The following is a 22,414-nucleotide window of genomic DNA, read 5'->3' as shown; positions in this document are numbered from 1 at the left end:
AGAGGGTAGTGCGTATGGCCCAGTACATCACTGGGGCCAAGCTTCCTGCCATCCAGGACCTCTATACCAGGCGGTGTCAGAGGAAGGCCCTAAAAATTGTCAAAGACTCCAGCCACCCTAGAGACTGTTCTCTCTGCTACCGCATGGCAAGCGATACCGGAGCGCCAAGTCTAGGTCCAAGAGGCTTCTAAACAGCTTCTACCCCCAAGCCATAGACTCCTGAACAGCTAATCAAATGGCTACCCAGACTATTTGTATTGCCCCCTCGTTTACGCAGCTGCTACTCTCTGTTATTATCTATCCATAGTCACCTACATATACATATTACCTCGACTAACCAGTGCTCCCGCACATTGACTCTGTACCGGTGCCCCCTGTATATAGCCTTGCTATTGTTATTTTACTGCTGCTCTTTAATTACTTGTTACTTTTATTTCTTTTTTTTTCTTAAAACTGCATTGTTGGTTAAGGGCTTGTAAGTAAGCATTTCACTGTAAGGTCTACACTTGTTGTATTCGACGCATTAGACAAATAAAATTTGATTTGATTTGTCTCACCCCCCGGCCCTGTTTATAGAAATGTGTGTGTTTTTTGCCAATTTTAACTGCACACTTGTTATTTGTGCACATGGATTTTATAATGTCGTGTGTTTTTTTCCCAACTCCAATTTCCATCAATTTCTATAGCAGGCCCTCATGCCAAATTGAGTCGAAAGCTTTTTGGAAATCAACAAAGCATGAGAAGACTTTGCCTTTGTTTTGGATTGTTTGTTTGTCAATTATGGTGTGCAGGGTGAATACGTGGTCTGTCGTACGGTAATTTGGTAAAAAAAACGATTTGACATTTGCTCAGTACATTGTTTTTGCTGAGGAAATGTACGAGTCTGCTGTTAATGATAATGCAGAGTATTTTCCCGATATGTTGACACAATCCCACTGTAATTATTAGTCAAATTTGTCTCTGTAATGGGTGCGTGTCAGTGGCAGGGAAGTCAGGCGCAGGAAAAGGAACTTGGTATAAATGGAGTCGTTTAATAAGTGCTCATAAAACTCCAAAAACCAAAATATACAAAAAATAATATAAGTGGGTACAAAACCCGCCACACCGACACATGACTTGCATATAACATACAACAAAACAATCTCCGACAAGGACATGAGGGGAAACAGAGGGTTAAATACACAACATGTAATTGATGGGATTGGAACCAGGTGTGAAAGAAGACAAGACAAAACCAATGGAAAATGAAAAATGGATCAGTGATGGCTAGAAGGTCGGTGACGTCGACCGCCGAACACCGCCCGAACAAGGAGAGGGACCGACTTCGGCGGAAGTCGTGACAGTCTCCACTTTTGTGGATTGGGGTGATCAGTTCTTCGTTCCAAATATTGGGGAAGATGCAAATAGGATGATGTAAAAGAGTTTAAGTATAGCCAATTGGAATTTGTGGTCTGTATATTTTATTATTTAGGATATCATTACCCCCACAGGCCTTTTTGGGTTGGGGGGTTGGATTCTGTCCTGTAGTTCATTCAATGTATTTGGAGAGTCCAGTGAGGTTCTGGTAGTCTTTAATAGTTGGTTCTAAGATTTGTATTTAATCATGTATATGTTTTTGCTGTTTGTTCTTTGTTATAGAGCCAACAAGATTGAAGAAGAGGTTTATCCATACATCATTTTTGGATAGATAACTCTTCGTGTTGTTGTTTGTTTAGAGTTTTCCAATTATCCCAGAAGTGGTTAGATTCTATGGATTCTTCAATTACATTGAGCTGATTTCTGAAGTGCAATTCCTTCTGTCTCTCTCTGTCTCTCCCCCTCTCTTTCTCTTCCCCTCTCGCTCTGTCTCCCTCTCGCTCGTTCTCTCTCTTTCTCTCTTTCTTCCTCTGACTCTGATTCTCTCGCTCTCTCAAACGCTATCTTTCTGTATTTCTCTCTGTCTATATCTCCCTCTCTCCTTTATTCACTCCTTTCTTTCTTTCTTTCTTTCTTTCTGTCTCTGTCTCTGTCTCTGTCTCTCTCTCTCTCTCTGTCTCTCTCTCTCTCTCTCTCTCTCTCTCTCTGTCTCTCTGTCTCTGTCTCTGTCTCTGTCTCTGTCTGTTGCTGTCTGTCTCTCTCTCACACGGTCTCTCACACGGTGTCTCACTCGGTCTCTCACTCGGTCAATTAAATTTCAAATTAAGGGGGGGATCACGTGACCCTTGAACGAGATGGCCGCATGAACTAAGAGCTCCGCACAAGTAGTTTCCAATTCCTAATCTTACCTCCACTTCAAGTTTAAACTCCTTTAACTTTAGTCAAAAAGTCATGGCGGCTACAAAAGGCGACACTACAGGTGACATTTTTACCCGGACTCGAGCATTAGCGATGGAAAAAGCCTCCAAGAAGCAGCTAGCTTCAGAAAAAGCTAGCGCCATTAGCCAGGAGCAAGAGGACCCGTTCCCCCCCGAGGCCCAACAAATGCCAACCTCGCACTCTGTCGAAGACATCCTTTCTGAGTTGAGATCCCAACGTACAGAACTCAACATTAAATTAGATTAACTCTCAGCTCAGTGCGATAGGGGGCAAGGTGACAATCCTGGAAAATGCTTTGCCTGACATCAACAACAAGATAACCATAAACGCGGGGCGACTGGACGAGGCAGAGGGGCGAATCCTATCCATGGAAAACTTATTGACAGACGCCATGGAAACAATAGCACATGCTAAAAAGAAAATAGAGCATCTGGAAGAGAAAACAGAGGACCTGGAAAACAGGGGGCGAAGGAATAATTGTGTTCTATTAAATCTGGGCGAAAAAGAAGAGGAAAACATGCCACTGATTCGCTACCTGCAAGACAAACTTCCCGAGTGGCTCCACCTGTCCACCGACAGGCCCATAGAACTCGAGAGAGCTCACCGAGCACTGAGGCCCCCACCAGCAGCCAGACAACCACCGCACCCAATCACCATACGTTTCCTGAGATTCACCGACAAGGAACAAGTCCTACAGGCGGCGAAAATCAACACCATTACAGTGGGAAACGCCAAACTCACTTTACACCAGGACCTGTCAGCTGGAATACGCTGAAAGCGCCGAGAGTTTGACGAGGTGAAGAAATACTCCATTAACCGAGGCATCTTTAGGGGATTCAAATACCCAAACGAGCTCAGGATTCTTCACCAAGGAGCCCTGCGACACTTCAAAACTCCCGAAGAGGCAAAACGTTTTTTGAAAGACAATCCTGGTCAATGAGAAATGGACCAATGACTAAATGTGATTACTGTTATTACTAAAGGAGGTAAGACAACATATAGCCGACATCCAAAGACCCACCCGCCCCGCTAAATGTCATTATAGCCGTCTTATCTATATTTATGTTCCTTTAGCTGAGAGGGATAGGCTCTATAGCCTAACCTGGGCCTACTAACGTTTCAGCCTACTTTTAGTTCCCTTTTTTTGTTGCTATTATCACTTGTGGTTCCCTATGTCCCTTGGGGGAGGTATATGCAGGCTGGGCTATTGATTCTATTTTCTCCCTCTTTTAATGTGGTCTGGACAGGGGCTATGTTGTCATTTACTCGATGCGGGGCGGAGAGGAGAGGATGAGGCATTTCTTTGGTGGGGAGGGGGAGACGTTGTCATTTACTCAATGTGGGGCGGAGAGGAGAGGATGAGGCATTTCTTTGGTGGGGAGGGGAGACGTTGTCATTTACTCAATGTGGGGCGGAGAGGAGAGGATGAGGCATTTCTTTGGTGGGGAGGGGGAGACGTTGTGTGTTGCTAACTGTTCCCGGTTTTTTGTTTTTTTTCGGAACACAGAATTGTGACTGAGCGGGGAGGTAATAGATCCAACGGGATATGTCGAGTTGTTTGGGAACTCGGCTGGGGTGTTCAGAGATTGTTATTTTATGTACACCATTTATTTTCCTTTTATGTGAACGCAGCTGTAACTATTATCCACCTTTACCCAGAGATGACTTGCACTAAAGTTTGATTACAGTTCGATGACGATGACGATGACTAGTACCTTAAATCTATTGACATGGAACTGCCATGGTCTAGGTCATGCAATAAAACGGAAAAAGATACTATGTGCTCTAAAAAAGGAAAAAGCAGACATTGTGCTATTACAAGAGACACACCTCTGTGATGCTGAACATGCCAAACTCCGCAGAGCTTGTGTGGGACAGGTGTATTTCTCATCTTCCAAATCAAACAGTAGAGGTACAGCCAAACTTATCCATAAGAATGTTCCATTCATAATTGACAAAAACATATCTGATCCGGAGGGGAGATTTATTTTGATAACTGGGTCACTGTATGGACAACCAATTACTATCTTAAACATATACGCCCCTAACACAGATACTCCTGCTTTCATGTTGAAAATGATAACCCTGTTCAATGAGCATTGTGTTTCCTTTGGCGTGATGGCCGGAGATTTTAATTGTACCCTCAACCCAACCCTGGACAAATCATCTCAAGTCCCCACCACAAATCCCAGATCTGCAAAGATGTTGAACTCGCTTACTAAAGAGATGGGACTGATAGATATCTGGAGAGAGACTAATAGCTCATCTATGGACTATACATACTACTCTAATGTCCATAACACCTACTCCCGTATAGATTACATTTTTATCCCGAAGATTTTCATAAATTCAGCCACGTGTACAATCGGACCCATAGCGCTTTCGGATCACGCCTTTGTCCACCTCCGCTTTGACCTCTGCAAAAACATCCCGAGATCAAAGAGCTGGAAATTCAACACCTCCATGCTATCAAACGAAGCATTCCATACATTGGTAACTACATGGATAGACAACTACACACAAGACAACAAAGATTCTCCTGTTTCTCCGGCCACAATGTGGGACGCTGCCAAAGCCACACTAAGAGGTAATCTAATTGCATATGCTTCCTCTAAGAAAAAATCAATGGAAGCACACAGGCTAGATCTTGAGAGGGAGCTGGAACGCTGTGAAAATGTACATAAACAATCCCCAGACAGCACCTCCTGGAGTCAACTTAAAGCAGCCAAAGCCAAACTGAATTTGGACTATACTCTGGAGATTAAAAAAAACTTTTCTTTACTAAACAGAAATACCATGAGTATAGCAATAGGCCTAGTAGATTGCTTGCTTACCAATTTAAAAAAGATCAGTCAGAGCGTACAATCATGGCTATCCGAACAGCAGAGGACGAGGTCACATATACTTTTCATGATTTTTACTGCAAACTATATACCTCTGAGAGAAAACACACGGAGGCAGAACTCCACTCCTTCCTAGAGGGAATCTTGCTACCTAAACTATCAGAGACTGACCAAGAAGATCTCAACTCCCCCTTCACCCCTGAGGAGATCCTGGAGGCAATTACCTCCATGCCACCTAACAAGTCCCCAGGCCCAGATGGATTCCCCAGAGAGTTCTACAAAGCTTTTTGGCCCCAGCTTAGCCCTATTTTCATGCCAATGCTGGAGGATTTTTGCAAAAACTGAGTTCTCCCAGACTCAATGCACACAGCTCGCATTACAGTGTTGCTCAAAAAAGACAAGGACCCTCTATCCTGCTCCTCCTTCCGGCCCATAAGCTTGTTGGATTTCGACTACAAAATAATTACCAAATTGCTCGCCAAAAGACTAAACACTCTTCTTCCCAAAATAATAAAAGCGGACCAAACGGGATTTATTAGAGACCGATACTCTTCTGATAACATTCGCCATCTTTTTGATATTATTGATCAAGTAAACGCACAGAAGACCCCTGTCCTGCTGGCTTCACTGGATGCTGAGAAGGCGTTCGACAGGATGGAGTGGAGCTTTCTGTTCTCAGTCTTAGAAAAGTTCAATATGGGCCCAAACTTTATTAAATGGATCAAATCACTATACTCTCATCCAAATGCCATGGTGACTACTAACGGACTGAACTCTGACAGATTCCCTTTGGGACGGGGCACAAGACAAGGGTGCTCGCTGTCCCCCCTGCTCTACTTGCTGGGGGGCGGAGCCTCTGGCAGAGTTGATAAGGAGCAATCCAAGTATTATGGGTGTTTCTGCAGGCGGCCTGCAGCACAAGATTGAATCAAGAACGATCTCCAAACCTGGATCTCCCTCCCAATTAGCTTAGTAGGAAGAATTAATGTCATCCGTATGAACATCCTCTCTAGATTGAACTATTTGTTTCAGATGCTCCCATGCTATCTCCCAGCTTCCTTTTTCAAAACAACTAACCAAAGCATCACCAAATTTATATGGGGCAATAAAAAACCTAGGATCAAGTTCTCCACTCTATCGAAACCTGAATCTAAGGGCGGTCTTGCCCTTCCCTCCCTTCAATTGTACTACTGGTCTGCCCAAATCCGCAACATGCTAACATGGATCACAAACAGACAAGAGTCAACGTGGATTCAGATAGAAGCCCAATCCTGTGGTTCATTGCCACTAAGCTCAATTATATTCATTAATAACTTCAGTGAAGTGGGCAACATAGCCAAAACATTTGTGATTTACAGCACCCTACTAGCGTGGAAGAACTGTAAGAAATACCTGGGCATCTCCTCCCAAATATGTTCTCACTCGCCTATAGTAGGCAACCCAGACTTGCCAAAAGCCCTGAGGGATGCCAACTTTAATCTTTGGCATACTCTAGGAATCAGGACCTTTTCAGACCTATTTCATCAGAAAACCACTACACTGAAATCATTTCAAGAGCTCTGCAGTGAATTCAATGTGCCAAGATCCCATTTTTTTTTTAAATGTCTTCAAATTAGACATGTCATTTCCTCATTTACTTCCAAGAGGAGGTTTAGAACTCAGTTGAATGAAGTTGAGACCCTTCTTGTCACAGCACAATCCATTAAAGGCAAAATATCTTATATCTATAGACTCCTTTCTGAGAAAGGAGGCTCCTCCTTTACTCCTTTGAAAATAATCTGGGAAAAGGACCTTGGTCTGACTATCAGTGATGAGTTATGGGCGGAGGTTTGCGACAGGGTATACTGCTCCTCTACTAATGTAAAAATGAAAGAATTTAATTACAAATTTTTGTACAACATTTATTACACTCCTTGAGACTCCATAGAATGAAAACAGACATTTCTCTTAACTGTAAAAGATGTACCTCTGAAAGTGGAACCTATATGCATGTATTTTGGAGCTGTAGAGAGATTGCCAGATTTTGGCAATCTATACATACTGCTGCACAGAAAATACTAGATGTACAGTTTGATATGACCCCGTGTATCTATCTTCTTAATGCCCAGCAGGACTTTGTTCTTGATCCTGACAGAGAAAATTTGCTTATGACTATTACATACTTTGCTAAGAAATGTATTCTTCTATTGTGGGCCTCTAATACTTCGCCTACATTTAAAATGTGGATTGACCAGATTGTTGATTTTCTCCCTCTTGAAAAGCTCACTTATGACCTCCGCAAGAGACGGCCCAAGTTTGATAGACTCTGGTCTCCACTATTCAACTATATTTCAAATTGGACAGAGTGAATGGGGTGATTAGGGAAATGTTGTGTAAGGTGCTGTAAAATCTAAAAACTAATTATTTGCTCGTCGTCTCAGCTAAGGCTGGAAATAGCTAATAAGAACCTTGCTGCTGCAAGTTTTATATATATTTTTATTTTTTAATAATTATTCTTTGTGTGTATGTAAGTTGAAGTGTACCTATGATAAAAAATTACAGACCTCTACATGCTTTGTAAGTAGGAAAACCTGCAAAATCGGCAGTGTATCAAATACTTGTTCTCCCCACTGTATATATATATATGTATATATAATATATATATATTTTTTTTATATATATATATTTTAATTATTATAATAATTTAAAATATTTTTTTATAAATTATTATTATTATTATTATTTTTTAAAGTCTGTCACATCTGTGAATGTGGAATGTGTTTTGTTGGTTGATTGAAAAACAAGAATACCCTCACAACAAGGCATTGGGATGGGTGGAGTAGTGAACATGATGATGTCACTGATCAATGGACTGATGATGTCATGTGTATGTTCCCCATGCAGGGCAGTAACGTGGTGGAGGACCAGGACCTGCTGGAGATCGGGATCCTCAACTCAGCCCACAGACAGAGGCTGCTACAGGCCATACGCCTACTGCCCAGGGTCAGTACTGTGTGCGTGCGTGCGTTTGCGTGTACTGCAGTAAAAATGAATCTAGCATCATTAGGATTCTGTGGAGGGGATAACATCAGAAGATGAGCTCTTCACCAGTATAAATGAAATATTGTATTTGTGCATCTCTGAGCGACGTTCTATCTATTCCTGGGGTCATTTCATGTTTTCATGTGTATCTGAGTTATTCGCCAATAGAACATCGCTCTAAAAACGATATAACATTCAAAATGGTTGAATCGTTCCTTGTGCAGTCACACACACAACCAATATAGCCAACTAAGTGAGAGATGTCAATTAAATGAGAGAGGGAGGAACCTTCTTCTTAAATTTCATCTGTCAGCACTTTCCTTCTCTGATCCCTGCAAAGTGTTCAAATGACAGAGAAATCCTCTCTCTCGTCCCCCTCACCTTGTGGAAAGAAGGATGCACATTTTAGGAAATGTCACACGATGTGCTCACTCCAAAGTCCCAACTTCTTAAAAGTAGGATGCCGAGTCCTTATTACTTCAGATATATCCTCTTCTATGAGAAAAAGCAGAATGCCCTTCTCCTCTGAAGTCGTGTTGACTATATTGCAAAAGAAAGCGCTGAGACGCACTTACTGTGAAATATATTCTCACGTCACATAGGCCAACACACCATACCAAGTACATATAGGGAAGAATAAGATGCATTTGCCTGATCCTAAATAAACCTTTAGCCCCTACACCCCTTGTTGATCTGAAGGATTTAGATAGCTCTTCTGTAAGCAGTATGGAACTAGCCCTGCCTCTCCCTCTGAATGGCTAGGTGGGATTTTCATTATAATGCTTATCATGTCCTTGGGTGCTAAGGGTTGGTATGGATTTCAGAATCTTATATTCAATTTCTGTATTTAAGTCATCATTTTACATGCAGCACATGCTATCCTCCCTCCCTCCCTCCCTCCGTCTCCGTCCAGTTTGAGCCTTTGATGGTGTACTCTAGTTAGTATGTCATCTATATATCTGTAATTTATTGACGGTCTCTCCTTCCCTCTCTGCTCCCTCCTTCCCTCTCTGCTCCCTCCTTTCCTGCCTCCCTGTCTCCTTCCTTTCCTCCCTCCCTGCATCCCTCTCTGCCCCCCTCCCTCCTTTCTTCCCTCCCTGCATCCCTCTCTGCCCCCCTCCCTCCTTTCTTCCCTCCCTGCATCCCTCTCTGCCCCCCTCCCTCCTTTCTTCCCTCCCTGCCTCCCTCTCTGTCCCCTCCCTCCTTTCCTCCCTCCCTGCCTCCCTCTTTGCCCCCCCCCCTCCTTTCCTCCCTCCCTGCCTCCCTCTCTGCCCCCCTCCCTCCTTTCCTCCCTCCCTGCCTCCCTCTCTGTCCCCCTCCCTAGTTTGAGTGTCCTGTATCATTGTTCTTCATATCATCTAGTGACAGTCTGTCCCCTCCTCCTTCCCCCTCCAGGTGCGTCCTATTGGCTATGACGGTAACAACCCCACGTCAGTGGCTGAGTGGCTGGAGTCTCTGGAGCTGGGAGACTACACTAAGTCCTTCCTCATCAACGGATACACCTCCATGGAACTGGTCAAGAAGATCTGGGAGATAGAACTCATCAATGTGAGTCTATTACTGGTTATTGCTGGTTATTGCTGTTTTTTAATGTGCTTGCTGAAAGCACACTGCTGTTATTCCCCATACACTACTATAGAAATACTAACTGAAGAAGACGGTAGAAGCAAGCACACACATTTATGTCAGTAAATGTTCATTTTCTAGTTTGTTTATTAGGATCTATCTTTAGTCCACAGAACATATAGGAGAAGATGACACGTGGAGCTTAGGTGGTGGTCACATAGTCCCCCTGACAGATATTGTCATCTTTGGATTGTTGGAACACACCGCTTGGTTGTGGGTTGCAGGGTTGGTTGATGGGTTGGTTGCAGGGTTGGTTGGTTTCAGGGTTGGTTGGTGGGTTGGTTGCAGGGTTGGTGGTTTGGTTACAGGGTTGGTGGGTTGGTTACAGGGTTGGTGGGTTGGTTACATGGTTGGTGGGTTGCTTACAGGGTTGGTTACAGGGTTGGTTACAGGGTTGATTACAGGGTTGGTTACAGGGTTGGTGGGTTGGTTACATGGTTGGTGGGTTGCTTACAGGGTTGATTACAGGGTTGGTTACAGGGTTGGTTACAGGGTTGATTACAGGGTTGGTTACAGGGTTGGTGGGTTGGTTACAGGGTTGATTACTGGGTTGGTTACAGGGTTGGTTACAGGGTTGGTTACAGGGTTGGTTACAGGGTTGGTGGGTTGGTTACAGGGTTGATTACTGGGTTGGTTACAGGGTTGATTACTGGGTTGGTTACAGGGTTGGTTACAGGGTTGATTACAGGGTTGGTTACAGGGTTGGTTACAGGGTTGATTACAGGGTTGGTTACAGGGTTGGTGGGTTGGTTACAGTGTTGATTACTGGGTTGGTTGGTGGGTTGATTACAGGGTTGGTTACAGGGTTGGTTACAGGGTTGATTACAGGGTTGATTACAGGGTTGGTTACAGGGTTAGGGGTGGGTTACAGGGTTGATTAGAGGGTTGATTACAGGGTGGTTACAGGGTTGGTTACAGGGTTGGTGGGTTGGTTACAGGGTTGATTACTGGGTTGGTTACAGGGTTGATTACAAGGTTGATTACAGGGTTGGTTACAGGGTTGATTACAAGGTTGATTACAGGGTTGGTTACTGGGTTGGTTACAGGTTTGATTACAGGGTTGGTTACAGGGTTGGTTACAGGGTTGATTACTGGGTTGGTTACAGGGTTGGTTACAGGGTTGGTTACAGGGTTGGTTACAGGGTTGGTTACAGGGTTGGTTGGTTGGTGGGTGGGTTACAGGGTTGGTGGGTTGGTTACAGGGCTGGTGGGTTTGTTACAGGGTTGATGGACTGGTTGGTGGGTTGGTTACAGGGTTGGTGGGTTACAGGGTTGGTGGGTGGGTTACAGGGTTGGTGGGTGGGTTACAGGGTTGGTTGGTTGGTTACAGGGTTGGTTGGTTGGTTACAGGGTTGGTGGGCTGGTTACAGGGTTGGTGGGTTGGTTACAGGGTTGGTTCGTTACAAGGTTGGTAGGTTGGTTGGTGGGTTACAGGGTTGATGGGTTGATGGGTTACAGGGTTGGTTACAGGGTTGGTGGGCTGGTTACAGGGTTGGTGGGCTGGTTACAGGGTTGGTGGGTTGGTTACAGGGTTGGTTGGTTACAAGGTTGGTAGGTTGGTGGGTGGGTTACAGGGTTGATGGGTTGATGGGTTACAGGGTTGGTGGGTTACAGGGTTGGTGGGTGGGTTACAGGGTTGGTGGGTGGGTTACAGGGTTGGTTGGTTGGTTACAGGGTTGGTTGGTTGGTTACAGGGTTGGTGGGCTGGTTACAGGGTTGGTGGGTTGGTTACAGGGTTGGTTCGTTACAAGGTTGGTAGGTTGGTTGGTGGGTTACAGGGTTGATGGGTTGATGGGTTACAGGGTTGGTTACAGGGTTGGTGGGCTGGTTACAGGGTTGGTGGGCTGGTTACAGGGTTGGTGGGTTGGTTACAGGGTTGGTTGGTTACAAGGTTGGTAGGTTGGTGGGTGGGTTACAGGGTTGATGGGTTGATGGGTTACAGGGTTGATGGGTTACAGGGTTGGTTACAGGGTTGGTGGGCTGGTTACAGGGTTGGTGGGCTGGTTACAGGGTTGGTGGGTTGGTTACAGGGTTGGTGGGCTGGTTACAGGGTTGGTGGGCTGGTTACAGGGTTGGTGGGCTGGTTACAGGGTTGGTGGGCTGGTTACAGGGTTGGTGGGTTGGTTACAGGGTTGGTGGGCTGGTTACAGGGTTGGTGGGCTGGTTACAGGGTTGGTGGGCTGGTTACAGGGTTGGTGGGCTGGTTACAGGGTTGGTGGGTTGGTTACAGGGTTGGTGGGCTGGTTACAGGGTTGGTGGGCTGGTTACAGGGTTGGTGGGCTGGTTACAGGGTTGGTGGGCTGGTTACAGGGTTGGTGGGTTGGTTACAGGGTTGGTGGGCTGGTTACAGGGTTGGTGGGCTGGTTACAGGGTTGGTGGGTTGGTTACAGGGTTGGTGGGTTGGTTACAGGGTTGGTGGGCTGGTTACAGGGTTGGTGGGCTGGTTACAGGGTTGGTGGGCTGGTTACAGGGTTGGTGGGCTGGTTACAGGGTTGGTGGGCGGGTTACAGGGTTGGTGGGTGGGTTACAGGGTTGGTGGTTTGGTTACAGGGTTGGTGGGTTGGTTACAGGGTTGGTGGGTTGGTTACAGGGTTGGTTGGTTACAAGGTGGATTACAGGGTTGTTTGAGGCATTTTCTTCCTAGTACTTATTGTACACTGCTGAACTGTAATAGCAGCCTAGTTCATCTGTTCAGAGATGTGCTACTATATGTAAGAGCTTTCTGTGAATCAATGTCAATTGTCAGACACACACATGTACTGTACGCTCACACACACACACACACACACACACACACACACCACCTGTATTTAGTGGTCAGAGTTGATTAAATCGAGTGCCTGCTGGTTTCTGTGAGAAGAGAGGAGGATGGTGTATTTTCTCTCCTCCAGTGTTGTATGAAGGGATGACTGATCCACTGGGGGAGAGGTGGAGAGGTGGTGAGGAGGGGAGGTGGTGAGGAGGGGAGGTGGAGAGGGGGAGAGGTGGAGGTGGTGAGGAGGGGAGGTGGAGAGGTGGAGGTGGAGAGGGGGAGAGGGGGAGAGGTGGAGGTGGTGAGGAGGGGAGGTGGTGAGGAGGGGAGGTGGAGAGGTGGAGGTGGAGAGGTGGAGTTGTGGAGGTGGAGAGAGATAGAGAGAGGTTATATAAGCACTAGGGAGGCAATGTCTCACAACACCGGGGAAACCACCCACACTGTTTGTCCAGGGCGATGTGTAACACCGCTGTGCAGGGTCTCTGTGGCCTGCTTTCCTTGTCTACTCTCTCTCTTCTGGGGGTGGAATGCATCTCAGTAGTCTGTGTTAGTCTCCTTTCCTCATCTCCTTTCCTCTCTCCTCTCTGAAAACAAATGCGGAGGTGAAACGTATTACAGAAGGTGGATGTTAGTATACTATTCAGATGGAGGAGAGGGAGAGGGAGAGGAAATGGCTGTAGAGGATTGAGAGGAGGGTGTAGTTTGAGTTAGAGCCACAGGAGGGTAGAGAAGAGACCGGCAAAGATATTCACTTCTGCACAAAACTGTGTGTGTGTATGTACACTCCCCTTCATTTGTGTGTGTGTGTGCATTTGTGAGTTAATTTCAGTGCAATAGTTAATCTCTGTCAGATGTGGGACTCCCGTTCACACTATTATTAATTAAAACACATTGCTTCATTAGTAGCGTGTGACTTGAGCGTGTGACTCCAGTGTGTGTGTGTGCGCGTGTCTCACTACCAATCATTGAGAGCATGACTCCCTCTTCCTACGCCTGATTACTGTATACAAATGACAGTACCATTACATTTGGGTCAGGGGGTTTCCACTGCGTCACACTGACACTGCGGAAAGGAAAGAGGATGGGAATGACATGTGTGTGTTTGGTGACAGAGAGAAGCACTATAATGAGTATAGGAGGAGTGCAGCTGGACTCTGTCTCTGGGGTCATGGAGAGGTCAACGCTCTTCACACTGGCTACTGGAGAGAGAGAGCACAAGTACACCCATCTAAATGATCAATCAAAAAGAGAAATACTTGACACATTGGAAAGAATTCAACAAAGAACTGAGCAAACTGGAATGCTGTTTGGCCCTAAACAGAGAGTACACAGTAGCAGAATACCTGATCACTGTGACTGACCCAAAATTAAGGAAATCTTTGACTATGTACAGACTCAGGCTGCCGTAGGCAGACCTGGCTCTCAAGAGAAGACAGGCTATGTGCACACTGCCCACAAAATGAGGTGGAAACTGAGCTGCACTTCCTAACCTCCTGCCAAATGTATGATCATTTTAGAGACAAATATTTCCCTCAGATTACACAGACCCACAAAGAATTCAAAAACAAATCCAATTTTGATAAACTCTCATATCTACTAGGTGAAATACCACAGTGTGTCATCACAGCAGCAAGATTTGTGACCTGTTGCCACAAGAAAAGGGCAACCAGTGACGAACAAACATCATTGTATATACAACCCATATTTATGTTGATTTATTTCCCTTTTGTACTTTAACTATTTGCACATCGTTACAACACTGTACATGGCCATAATGTGACATTAGAAATGTCACAAAAGTCCTGTGAGTGTACTGTTTACTGTTATTTCTTGTTGTTTCACTTGCTTTGGCAATCTTAACATATGTTTCCCATGCCAATAAAGCCCCTTAAATTGAGAGAGAGTGTGTGTGTGTATATATATATATATATATATATATATATATATATATATATATATATATATACACAGTGGGGAGAACAAGTATTTGATACACTGCCGATTTTGCAGGTTTTCCTACTTACAAAGCATGTAGAGGTCTGTAATTTTTATCATAGGTACACTTCAACTGTGAGAGACGGAATCTAAAAAAATCCAGAAAATCACATTGTATGATTTTTAAGTAATTAATTTGCATTTTATTGCATGACATAAGTATTTGATACATCAGAAAAGCAGAACTTAATATTTGGTACAGAAACCTTTGTTTGCAATTACAGAGATCATACATTTCCTGTAGTTCTTGACCAGATTTGCACACACTGCAGCAGGGATTTTGGCCCACTCCTCCATATAGACCTTCTCCAGATCCTTCAGGTTTCGGGGCTGTCGCTGGGCAATACGGACTTTCAGCTCCCTCCAAAGATTTTCTATTGGGTTCAGGTCTGGAGACTGGCTAGGCCACTCCAGGACCTTGAGATGCTTCTTACGGAGCCACTCCTTAGTTGCCCTGGCTGTGTGTTTCGGGTCGTTGTCATGCTGGAAGACCCAGCCACGACCCATCTTCAATGCTCTTACTGAGGGAAGGAGGTTGTTGGCCAAGATCTCGCGATACATGGCCCCATCCATCCTCCCCTCAATACGGTGCAGTCGTCCTGTCCCCTTTGCAGAAAAGAATCCCCAAAGAATGATGTTTCCACCTCCATGCTTCACGGTTGGGATGGTGTTCTTGGGGTTGTACTCATCCTTCTTTTTCCTCCAAACACGGCGAGTGGAGTTTAGACCAAAAAGCTCTATTTTTGTCTCATCAGACCACATGACCTTCTCCCATTCCTCCTCTGGATCATCCAGATGGTCATTGGCAAACTTCAGACGGGCCTGGACATGCGCTGGCTTGAGCAGGGGGACCTTGCGTGCGCTGCAGGATTTTAATCCATGACGGCGTAGTGTGTTACTAATGGTTTTCTTTGAGACTGTGGTCCCAGCTCTCTTCAGGTCATTGACCAGGTCCTGCCGTGTAGGTCTGGGCTGATCCCTCACCTTCCTCATGATCATTGATGCCCCACGAGGTGAGATCTTGCATGGAGCCCCAGACCGAGGGTGATTGACCATCATCTTGAACTTCTTCCATTTTCTAATAATTGCACCAACAGTTGTTGCCTTCTCACCAAGCTGCTTGCCTATTGTCCTGTAGCCAATCCCAGCCTTGTGCAGGTCTACAATTTTATCCCTGATGTCCTTACACAGCTCTCTGGTCTTGGCCATTGTGGAGAGGTTGGAGTCTGTTTGATTGAGTGTGTGGACAGGTGTCTTTTATACAGGTAGCGAGTTCAAACAGGTGCAGTTAATACAGGTAATGAGTGGAGAACAGGAGGGCTTCTTAAAGAAAAACTAACAGGTCTGTGAGAGCCGGAATTCTTACTGGTTGGTAGGTGATCAAATACTTATGTCATGCAATAAAATGCAAATTAATTACTTAAAAATCATACAATGTGATTTTCTGGATTTTTGTTTTAGATTCCGTCTCTCACAGTTGAAGTGTACCGATGATACATATTACAGACCTCTACATGCTTTGTAAGTAGGAAAACCTGCAAAATCGTCACTGTATCAAATACTTGTTCTCCCCACTGTATGTATATATATATATATATATATATATATATATATATATATATATATATAGAGAGAGAGAGAGAGAGAGAGAGAGAGAGAGAGAGAGAGAGAGAGAGAGAGAGAGAGAGAGAGAGAGAGAGAGAGAGAGAGAGAGAGAGAGAGAGAGAGAGAGAGAGAGAGAGAGAGAGAGAGAGAGAGAGAGAGAGAGAGAGAGAGAGAGAGAGAGAGAGAGAGAGAAAAAGAAAATAACAGAGGGAGAGTGATGGGGAGAATTGTTTCTCGATTGCTTTCCCAGTAAATCACTTTATAATCGCAATGGGCCACAGATTCTGTGGCGACCAGGGAGACAATGGAGAGGCGGAGGGCCATTGTGGAAAGGTTTAAAATAGAACTAGGTGTCTGTGTGTGTACATATACAGGCCTGCTGTTGTGGGATTAAAACAGTGTTGCTCCAGAAACACCTCTTAATCCTTCCTCTTCTCCACACACACACACACACACACACACACACACACACACACACACACACACACAAAACTAACTTGATAGACCGGTTGCAAGAGCTTCCTTGTTGCAACTGTCAATGAGCTAGACGTCAATGCTTCCATCTTCAGAACAGATCGCCAGGTCTCTCTCACAGAAGAAATGTGAGGAAGCACCAAATGTCCAACCATATTGAAATGGAACACGTAAATGAGCATTCTTATTGGACGATTTCATGTAGCACCAAAATGTATTATTGTGCTGTGTAACTACTGAACACCACCATGAATCATTCCAGTAGACAAATCATATTCAGCTTTTGAGCCGCAGAGATCTACTTGATTTAGATCTGTTTTGAGCTTTAAGAAAGGCTTTTAGCTTTTACCCTTGTTCCTTTCAAAGCTGCTTACATCCTAGACATGGGATTGGTAAGAATGCAGACTCATTCCAAGTGGAATAGGCAGGTAGCCTAGCGGTTAAGAGCGTTGGGCCAGTAACCGAAAGGTCGCTGGTTCGAATCCCTGAGCGGACTAGGTTAAACATTTGTCAATGTGCCCTTGAGCAAGGCACTTATTGCTAAATGCCTAAACTGTGAATGCAACGTAACTGAATGATTGAAACAGACATGTAGAGTTTGTATTATTGCTATGATGACGATGACATGGATGGATGTTGGAGAGACAGCTGCAGTAACATAACCATGCACAAGATGGCACCACAGCCTTTCATTTCCGCCGTCCTCCCTGTTGTCAGGCAGACAGAGAGTGGCACCACTCCAGTAAGACACCTAGAGGAGGTGAAGGCTGGGAGCGCAGAATGGAGTAATTAGGAAATTCAACGTGATTGGAAAGCTTTGTAGAGAGTTAAAGTGGTAGAGAAGTTGAGGCTGTTATTTCCCCCCAGTACCTCTTCCTCTTAATGTGAGACTCAGTGGTTTTCCTGACCCTCTCAGACCACTGTTCATTTTGCCACTGTTTGTTAGATTTAGTCTTAGTCATTTTGTTTGCTATCCCTTTTCCTTTCTCACCAAATGTTTGCGTAACAGGCTATTGGTAATGTTACCAGGGCCACATTCAGTTTTAAAAACGTTCCTGAACGTTGCAGATAGAAATACCATGAATAGAGCCAACGTTATTCCTTCTTCAACATGTCAGAGAGGCATGTTTGTTTTACATAGCATATTTCCATCTGAACGTTCCAAAACGTTGCGTCCTGCTGAACGCACCCCAGGTTGTTCGCTATAGCTAGTTAATGAGGTAACACGACTGAACAAGGTGTAGCTTTAACAAATGATTGAAAAGCTCTCAATTTCAGAAGCTATTGTCCAGTCCACTTAGTAGTCCGATTTTTGTCACAGAGATAATTATGTCTCGTTATGATTTAGTCAACTAAAATGAAAAATCATTTTAGGATAGTTATAGTTTTGTTCTGGGTCTATTTAGTCAGTTATAGTCTTGTCAATTGCCACTGAAAAATAGGTATTTGACTAATATTTTAGTCACAATCTTTTTGACGAAATTAACACTGTCTCAGACAGAGAACACGGTTTGGTGTGCGCGTGTGTGGGGATTGTGTTTGTGTGTGTTAGTGAGTAAAAGCTGTGAGATCTCGTTGAAAGCAGAGGTTATTTCTGTTAAATGGGCCTACTAGTGATAACTAGTGTTGTCTACCTGGGCTAACAGGTGAGTGTTTTTAGGTGGCTGTGTATTGCTTCATGCTCATTCCTTGCATGTGAGGGCGTGTTTCTGGGTTAGTGCTGTAGGGTGCTCAGTGCCGTATTCTTTGTGTGTGTGTGTGTGTGTGTGTGTGTGTGTGTGTGTGTGTGTGTGTGTGTGTGTGTGTGTGTGTGTGTGTGTGTGTTTCATACTCCCACAGGGCTGGACAAGTCTCTCTGCATTCCTCACTGATCGTATAATATGCTCCTTGAAGGGGAAATAGCAATAAGACATCCCATAAACACACACACACACACACACACACATACACACACACACACACACACACTGTTCCCCATTCTGCTTGGCTAATATCCAGTCTTGAACACAATAATGGTGGGCGGTCAATAAGTCATCAAGCCAGTAATAATAGTTTAGCCTTTTTATCCCAGCTCTGCCCTGTTGCCATGACGCCTCAGCTAGTAGTTACCATAGAGACTATATATGTGAATGGAGGATGGAGGATTTTAAATCAGATGTGTCCCTTTGTTTGTGCATTTCATACCTTCTCTGTCACCTGTCCAAATGCACAGTGTGTGTGTGTGTGTGCGTGTGTGTGTCACCTTCTCTGTCACCTCTCCAAATACACAGATTGTTTCCCATCACACCACCAGATGGTTCCTGCCTTCGTTAGCCACAGCACACACACTGCTGGTCAGTTGGACGCACTTCTAAGCTGCAAATAATTGAATCTTGATGCATGTTTTGTGTTAGGATGATTATATGTAGGAGGGTGTGTGTGCGTGTGTGTGGTCCATATGGGTACTGCACGTGTGTGTGTGTACATGTTTATGTGTGTTGAATGCGTACTGCTTGTAGGTTATCTTGATAGAGGGGTAAGTAATGTTAGTACTTGATGTTAATTGGTGTGTGGGTGGTTTTGCCTGAGGACTCCAGTACTGCATGTGCTACTATGTTGCATTCTCTGACCATTGCTTGTTCATTCCTGTTTGGATTCACAACACCCCGTTATGGTAGAATAGAGTAGGAGGTGTAGTGAGATGCTGTAACTTTATGTTCTGACCCTGACAGTTTTGTACTACTGTAAATTATACAACGGGTGCTTCTAATCCTGAATGCTGATTGGTTAAAACTGCATTCTAGCCGGTGTCTATTCCACAAGTTACCACCGGCTAAATCTATGATGTTAAAATGCCTGTTTACTCTGTTCCATCTGACTGCGCAATCCACTGTCTCATCAGCCCAGCCAGGCAATTTATAAACTTGATCTCCACTGTAAAAAGCATCTAGACATTATCTCACATTTCTTTTAGACTAACATTTAGTTTTTAACAGCAGAGATTTGTATAAACCTTGCTGTCTGTCTCCGACATTTGTAACATTGTTTCAATATTGAAATCCGATATCCACCTATCTCATAGTAAATTAACATGTCGGGACGAGACAGACAGGCAGACAGCTTTTCTCAGCCAGTCGAAATCATGAATCAGCTGGCATCATTTCTCTCTCTCTCTCTCTCTCTCTCTCTCTCTCTCTCTCTATCTCTCTCTCTCTCTCTCTCTCTCTCTATCTATCTATCTATCTATCTATCTATCTAGATATATTTATACAAAGAAATGTCAGTATAAAACAGGTAGAACTAAATTAAATGCATCTAGTTTGCAGTCTTTCCAGCAGTGTTGTTGGCTAGCTCCTCTGAACAACAGAGTCCTGAGGAGAGAGCACATTTTCTATGCCAGTAGAAATCGTGCATCATTATCTCAGTGTTATGGATGTATCCAAGTAAATGTCACTAGAAAACAGCTTAAACAAACACAAATGCAGCTACTGTTGTTATTCTGACTGCACTGTTTGACGTGACTGTAAGTTAGCCGTAGTTGGCTAGCTAGCAAGCAAGGGATAAGAACGTTGCCAGCCAGTATGGCTATGGAACATTCAGAACGAACGACTGGGTCGCGTCCATAGATACAAAACAAAGTGACTGAACGACTGGGTCGCGTCTCTGGCAACCGAACTAATAGAACCAACGACCAGCCGGCTTGGGTAGCAACCCTAGATTTGTGTTGGGACTATACCTCGTGGAAGGATGAAATAGTATGAGTAAATTCATCAAAATAACATTTTTTATGAAAATATGTCAATCGTTATTTGAATATGTTGGTAACACGTTGTATAAAAGTTATAATGCCCTGGAAGCCGGTGTTTGGAGGATATATTGGCTCGGTTTGCCGGCCCTATACTTCGTCTTAGGCCTTACAACACTTGTGCCAATATATCCTCTGAACACCGGCTTCCAAAGGCATTATCCCTTAAACATAGTACCACATGAATGATACTTATAGTTAGGAATGGGATGACGCAAAGCCAAGCTAGATGGCTTAGGTTTCATGTATTATGTATACACACACTCAGTATAGCATACACACACACACACACCTGTTGTCAAGTCCCATCGCTGTGTGTGTGTTTAATTCAAGTTTCAACATATGGGTCCTGTACCCAAACATTACGTAACTCTTTACAATGATGATGATATTCTGTGGAAAACCCCAAAGGAGTCAAAGAACCTGAAGGAAGGAGAGCTTCAGTCAGCTGTGCTCTGTTAGCTCCGTTAGCTTCATGTTATTCTATTCTTGGCTGTAGTGTGGTGTCGGTTTATAATGGGTGACTTAGCTCATTGGAGAGTGGTAGAGAGATATGCAGGGATACACAGGAGCTCTGCATTACTGGTATGCACGGACATATACACACGCATTTAGGCACATATACACTCACTCACTCACCTACACCGACAGCCAGTGTGCATGAGCCCATCTCTGGATGGGCCCCGCGTCTCCATAGTAACGAGGTGGAGAGAGAGAAAGAGCGAGCAGCGTAGAGCGGGGGTTTCAGGCAGAGATGTGGGAGAGACAGTCTCTCTGCCGCAGCTGAGGAGGAAGGAGGAGTGGCAGAACGGTGGAAAACCTCTGGAATCTGGAGAACGAGAGAGAGGGAGGGAGGGAGAGAGAGAGCGAGAGAGAGAGAGGGAAAAAGAGGAGGAAAAAGAAAGAGGAGAGTGAGAAGGGGGAGTTTACAGAGAGGAGATAGGAGACAAAGCATGGAGAGAGAGAGGGAGAGAGAGAGGGCACACTCCTCCTCTTCTCTGCTATTTACTGCTGGACTGGATTGTGACTCACAGCTAAAAGGAGCTAGATGTATTAGTCCGTCTCTCTGAGAAGCAGAGGGGGAGCACACAGCTCTGGGGGAAGACAGAGAAGAGCTGCTGGAATTGCGTGTTCCTCTCTCCAAGACCTTTCGTACAGAATACCCCCTTCGGAAGAAAGGTAAGTCTACAGGGAATAAGAAGGGGAAAGAATGATTAGAGAGACAGAGAAGGGGAAAGAGTGAGGGGGGATGGAGACATACTGTACAGGGAAAGAGAGGAGACAGAAGGGGGAGGAGTGAGGGGGGATGAGATATACTGTACAGAGAAAGAGAGGAGACAGAAGGGGAAAGAGTGAGGGGGGATGGAGATATACTGTACAGGGAAAGAGAGGAGACAGAAGGGGAAGGAGTGAGGGGGGATGAGATATACTGTACAGGGAAAGAGAGGAGACAGAAGGGGAAAGAGTGAGGGGGGATGGAGATATACTGTACAGGGAAAGAGAGGAGACAGAAGGGGAAGGAGTGAGGGGTGATGGAGATATACTGTACAGGGAAAGAGAGGAGACAGAAGGGGAAGGAGTGAGGGGGGATGAGATATACTGTACAGGGAAAGAGAGGAGACAGAAGGGGAAAGAGTGAGGGGGGATGGAGATATACTGTACAGGGAAAGAGAGGAGACAGAAGGGGAAGGAGTGAGGGGTGATGGAGATATACTGTACAGGGAAAGAGAGGAGACAGAAGGGGAAGGAGTGAGGGGGGATGGAGATATACTGTACAGGGAAAGAGAGGAGACAGAAGGGGAAGGAGTGAGGGGTGATGGAGATATACTGTACAGGGAAAGAGAGGAGACAGAAGGGGAAGGAGTGAGGGGGGATGGAGATATACTGTACAGAGAAAGAGAGGAGACAGAAGGGGAAGGAGTGAGGGGGGATGAGATATACTGTACAGGGAAAGAGAGGAGACAGAAGGGGGAAGGAGTGAGGGGGGATGGAGATATACTGTACAGGGAAAGAGAGGAG

At 44.8% G+C, this 22,414-nt stretch overlaps 1 protein-coding gene across 1 annotated transcript in view; it reads left to right on the top strand.

The window, feature by feature from the left end:
- Nucleotides 1-22,414, top strand: part of LOC120031839 (ankyrin repeat and sterile alpha motif domain-containing protein 1B-like) — a 231,310-nt gene that overhangs the window by 166,662 nt on the left and 42,234 nt on the right. The window contains exons 14-15 of the mRNA XM_038977659.1: nucleotides 8,022-8,120; nucleotides 9,555-9,707. Of these exons, the coding sequence (XP_038833587.1) occupies nucleotides 8,022-8,120; nucleotides 9,555-9,707 (252 nt within the window). The remainder of the gene's footprint in view (nucleotides 1-8,021; nucleotides 8,121-9,554; nucleotides 9,708-22,414) is intronic.

Source organism: Salvelinus namaycush, chromosome 38 (genome assembly GCF_016432855.1).
Source record: "Salvelinus namaycush isolate Seneca chromosome 38, SaNama_1.0, whole genome shotgun sequence".
NCBI lineage: Eukaryota > Metazoa > Chordata > Actinopteri > Salmoniformes > Salmonidae > Salvelinus > Salvelinus namaycush.
This window is presented reverse-complemented; position numbering and strand designations above follow the sequence as displayed.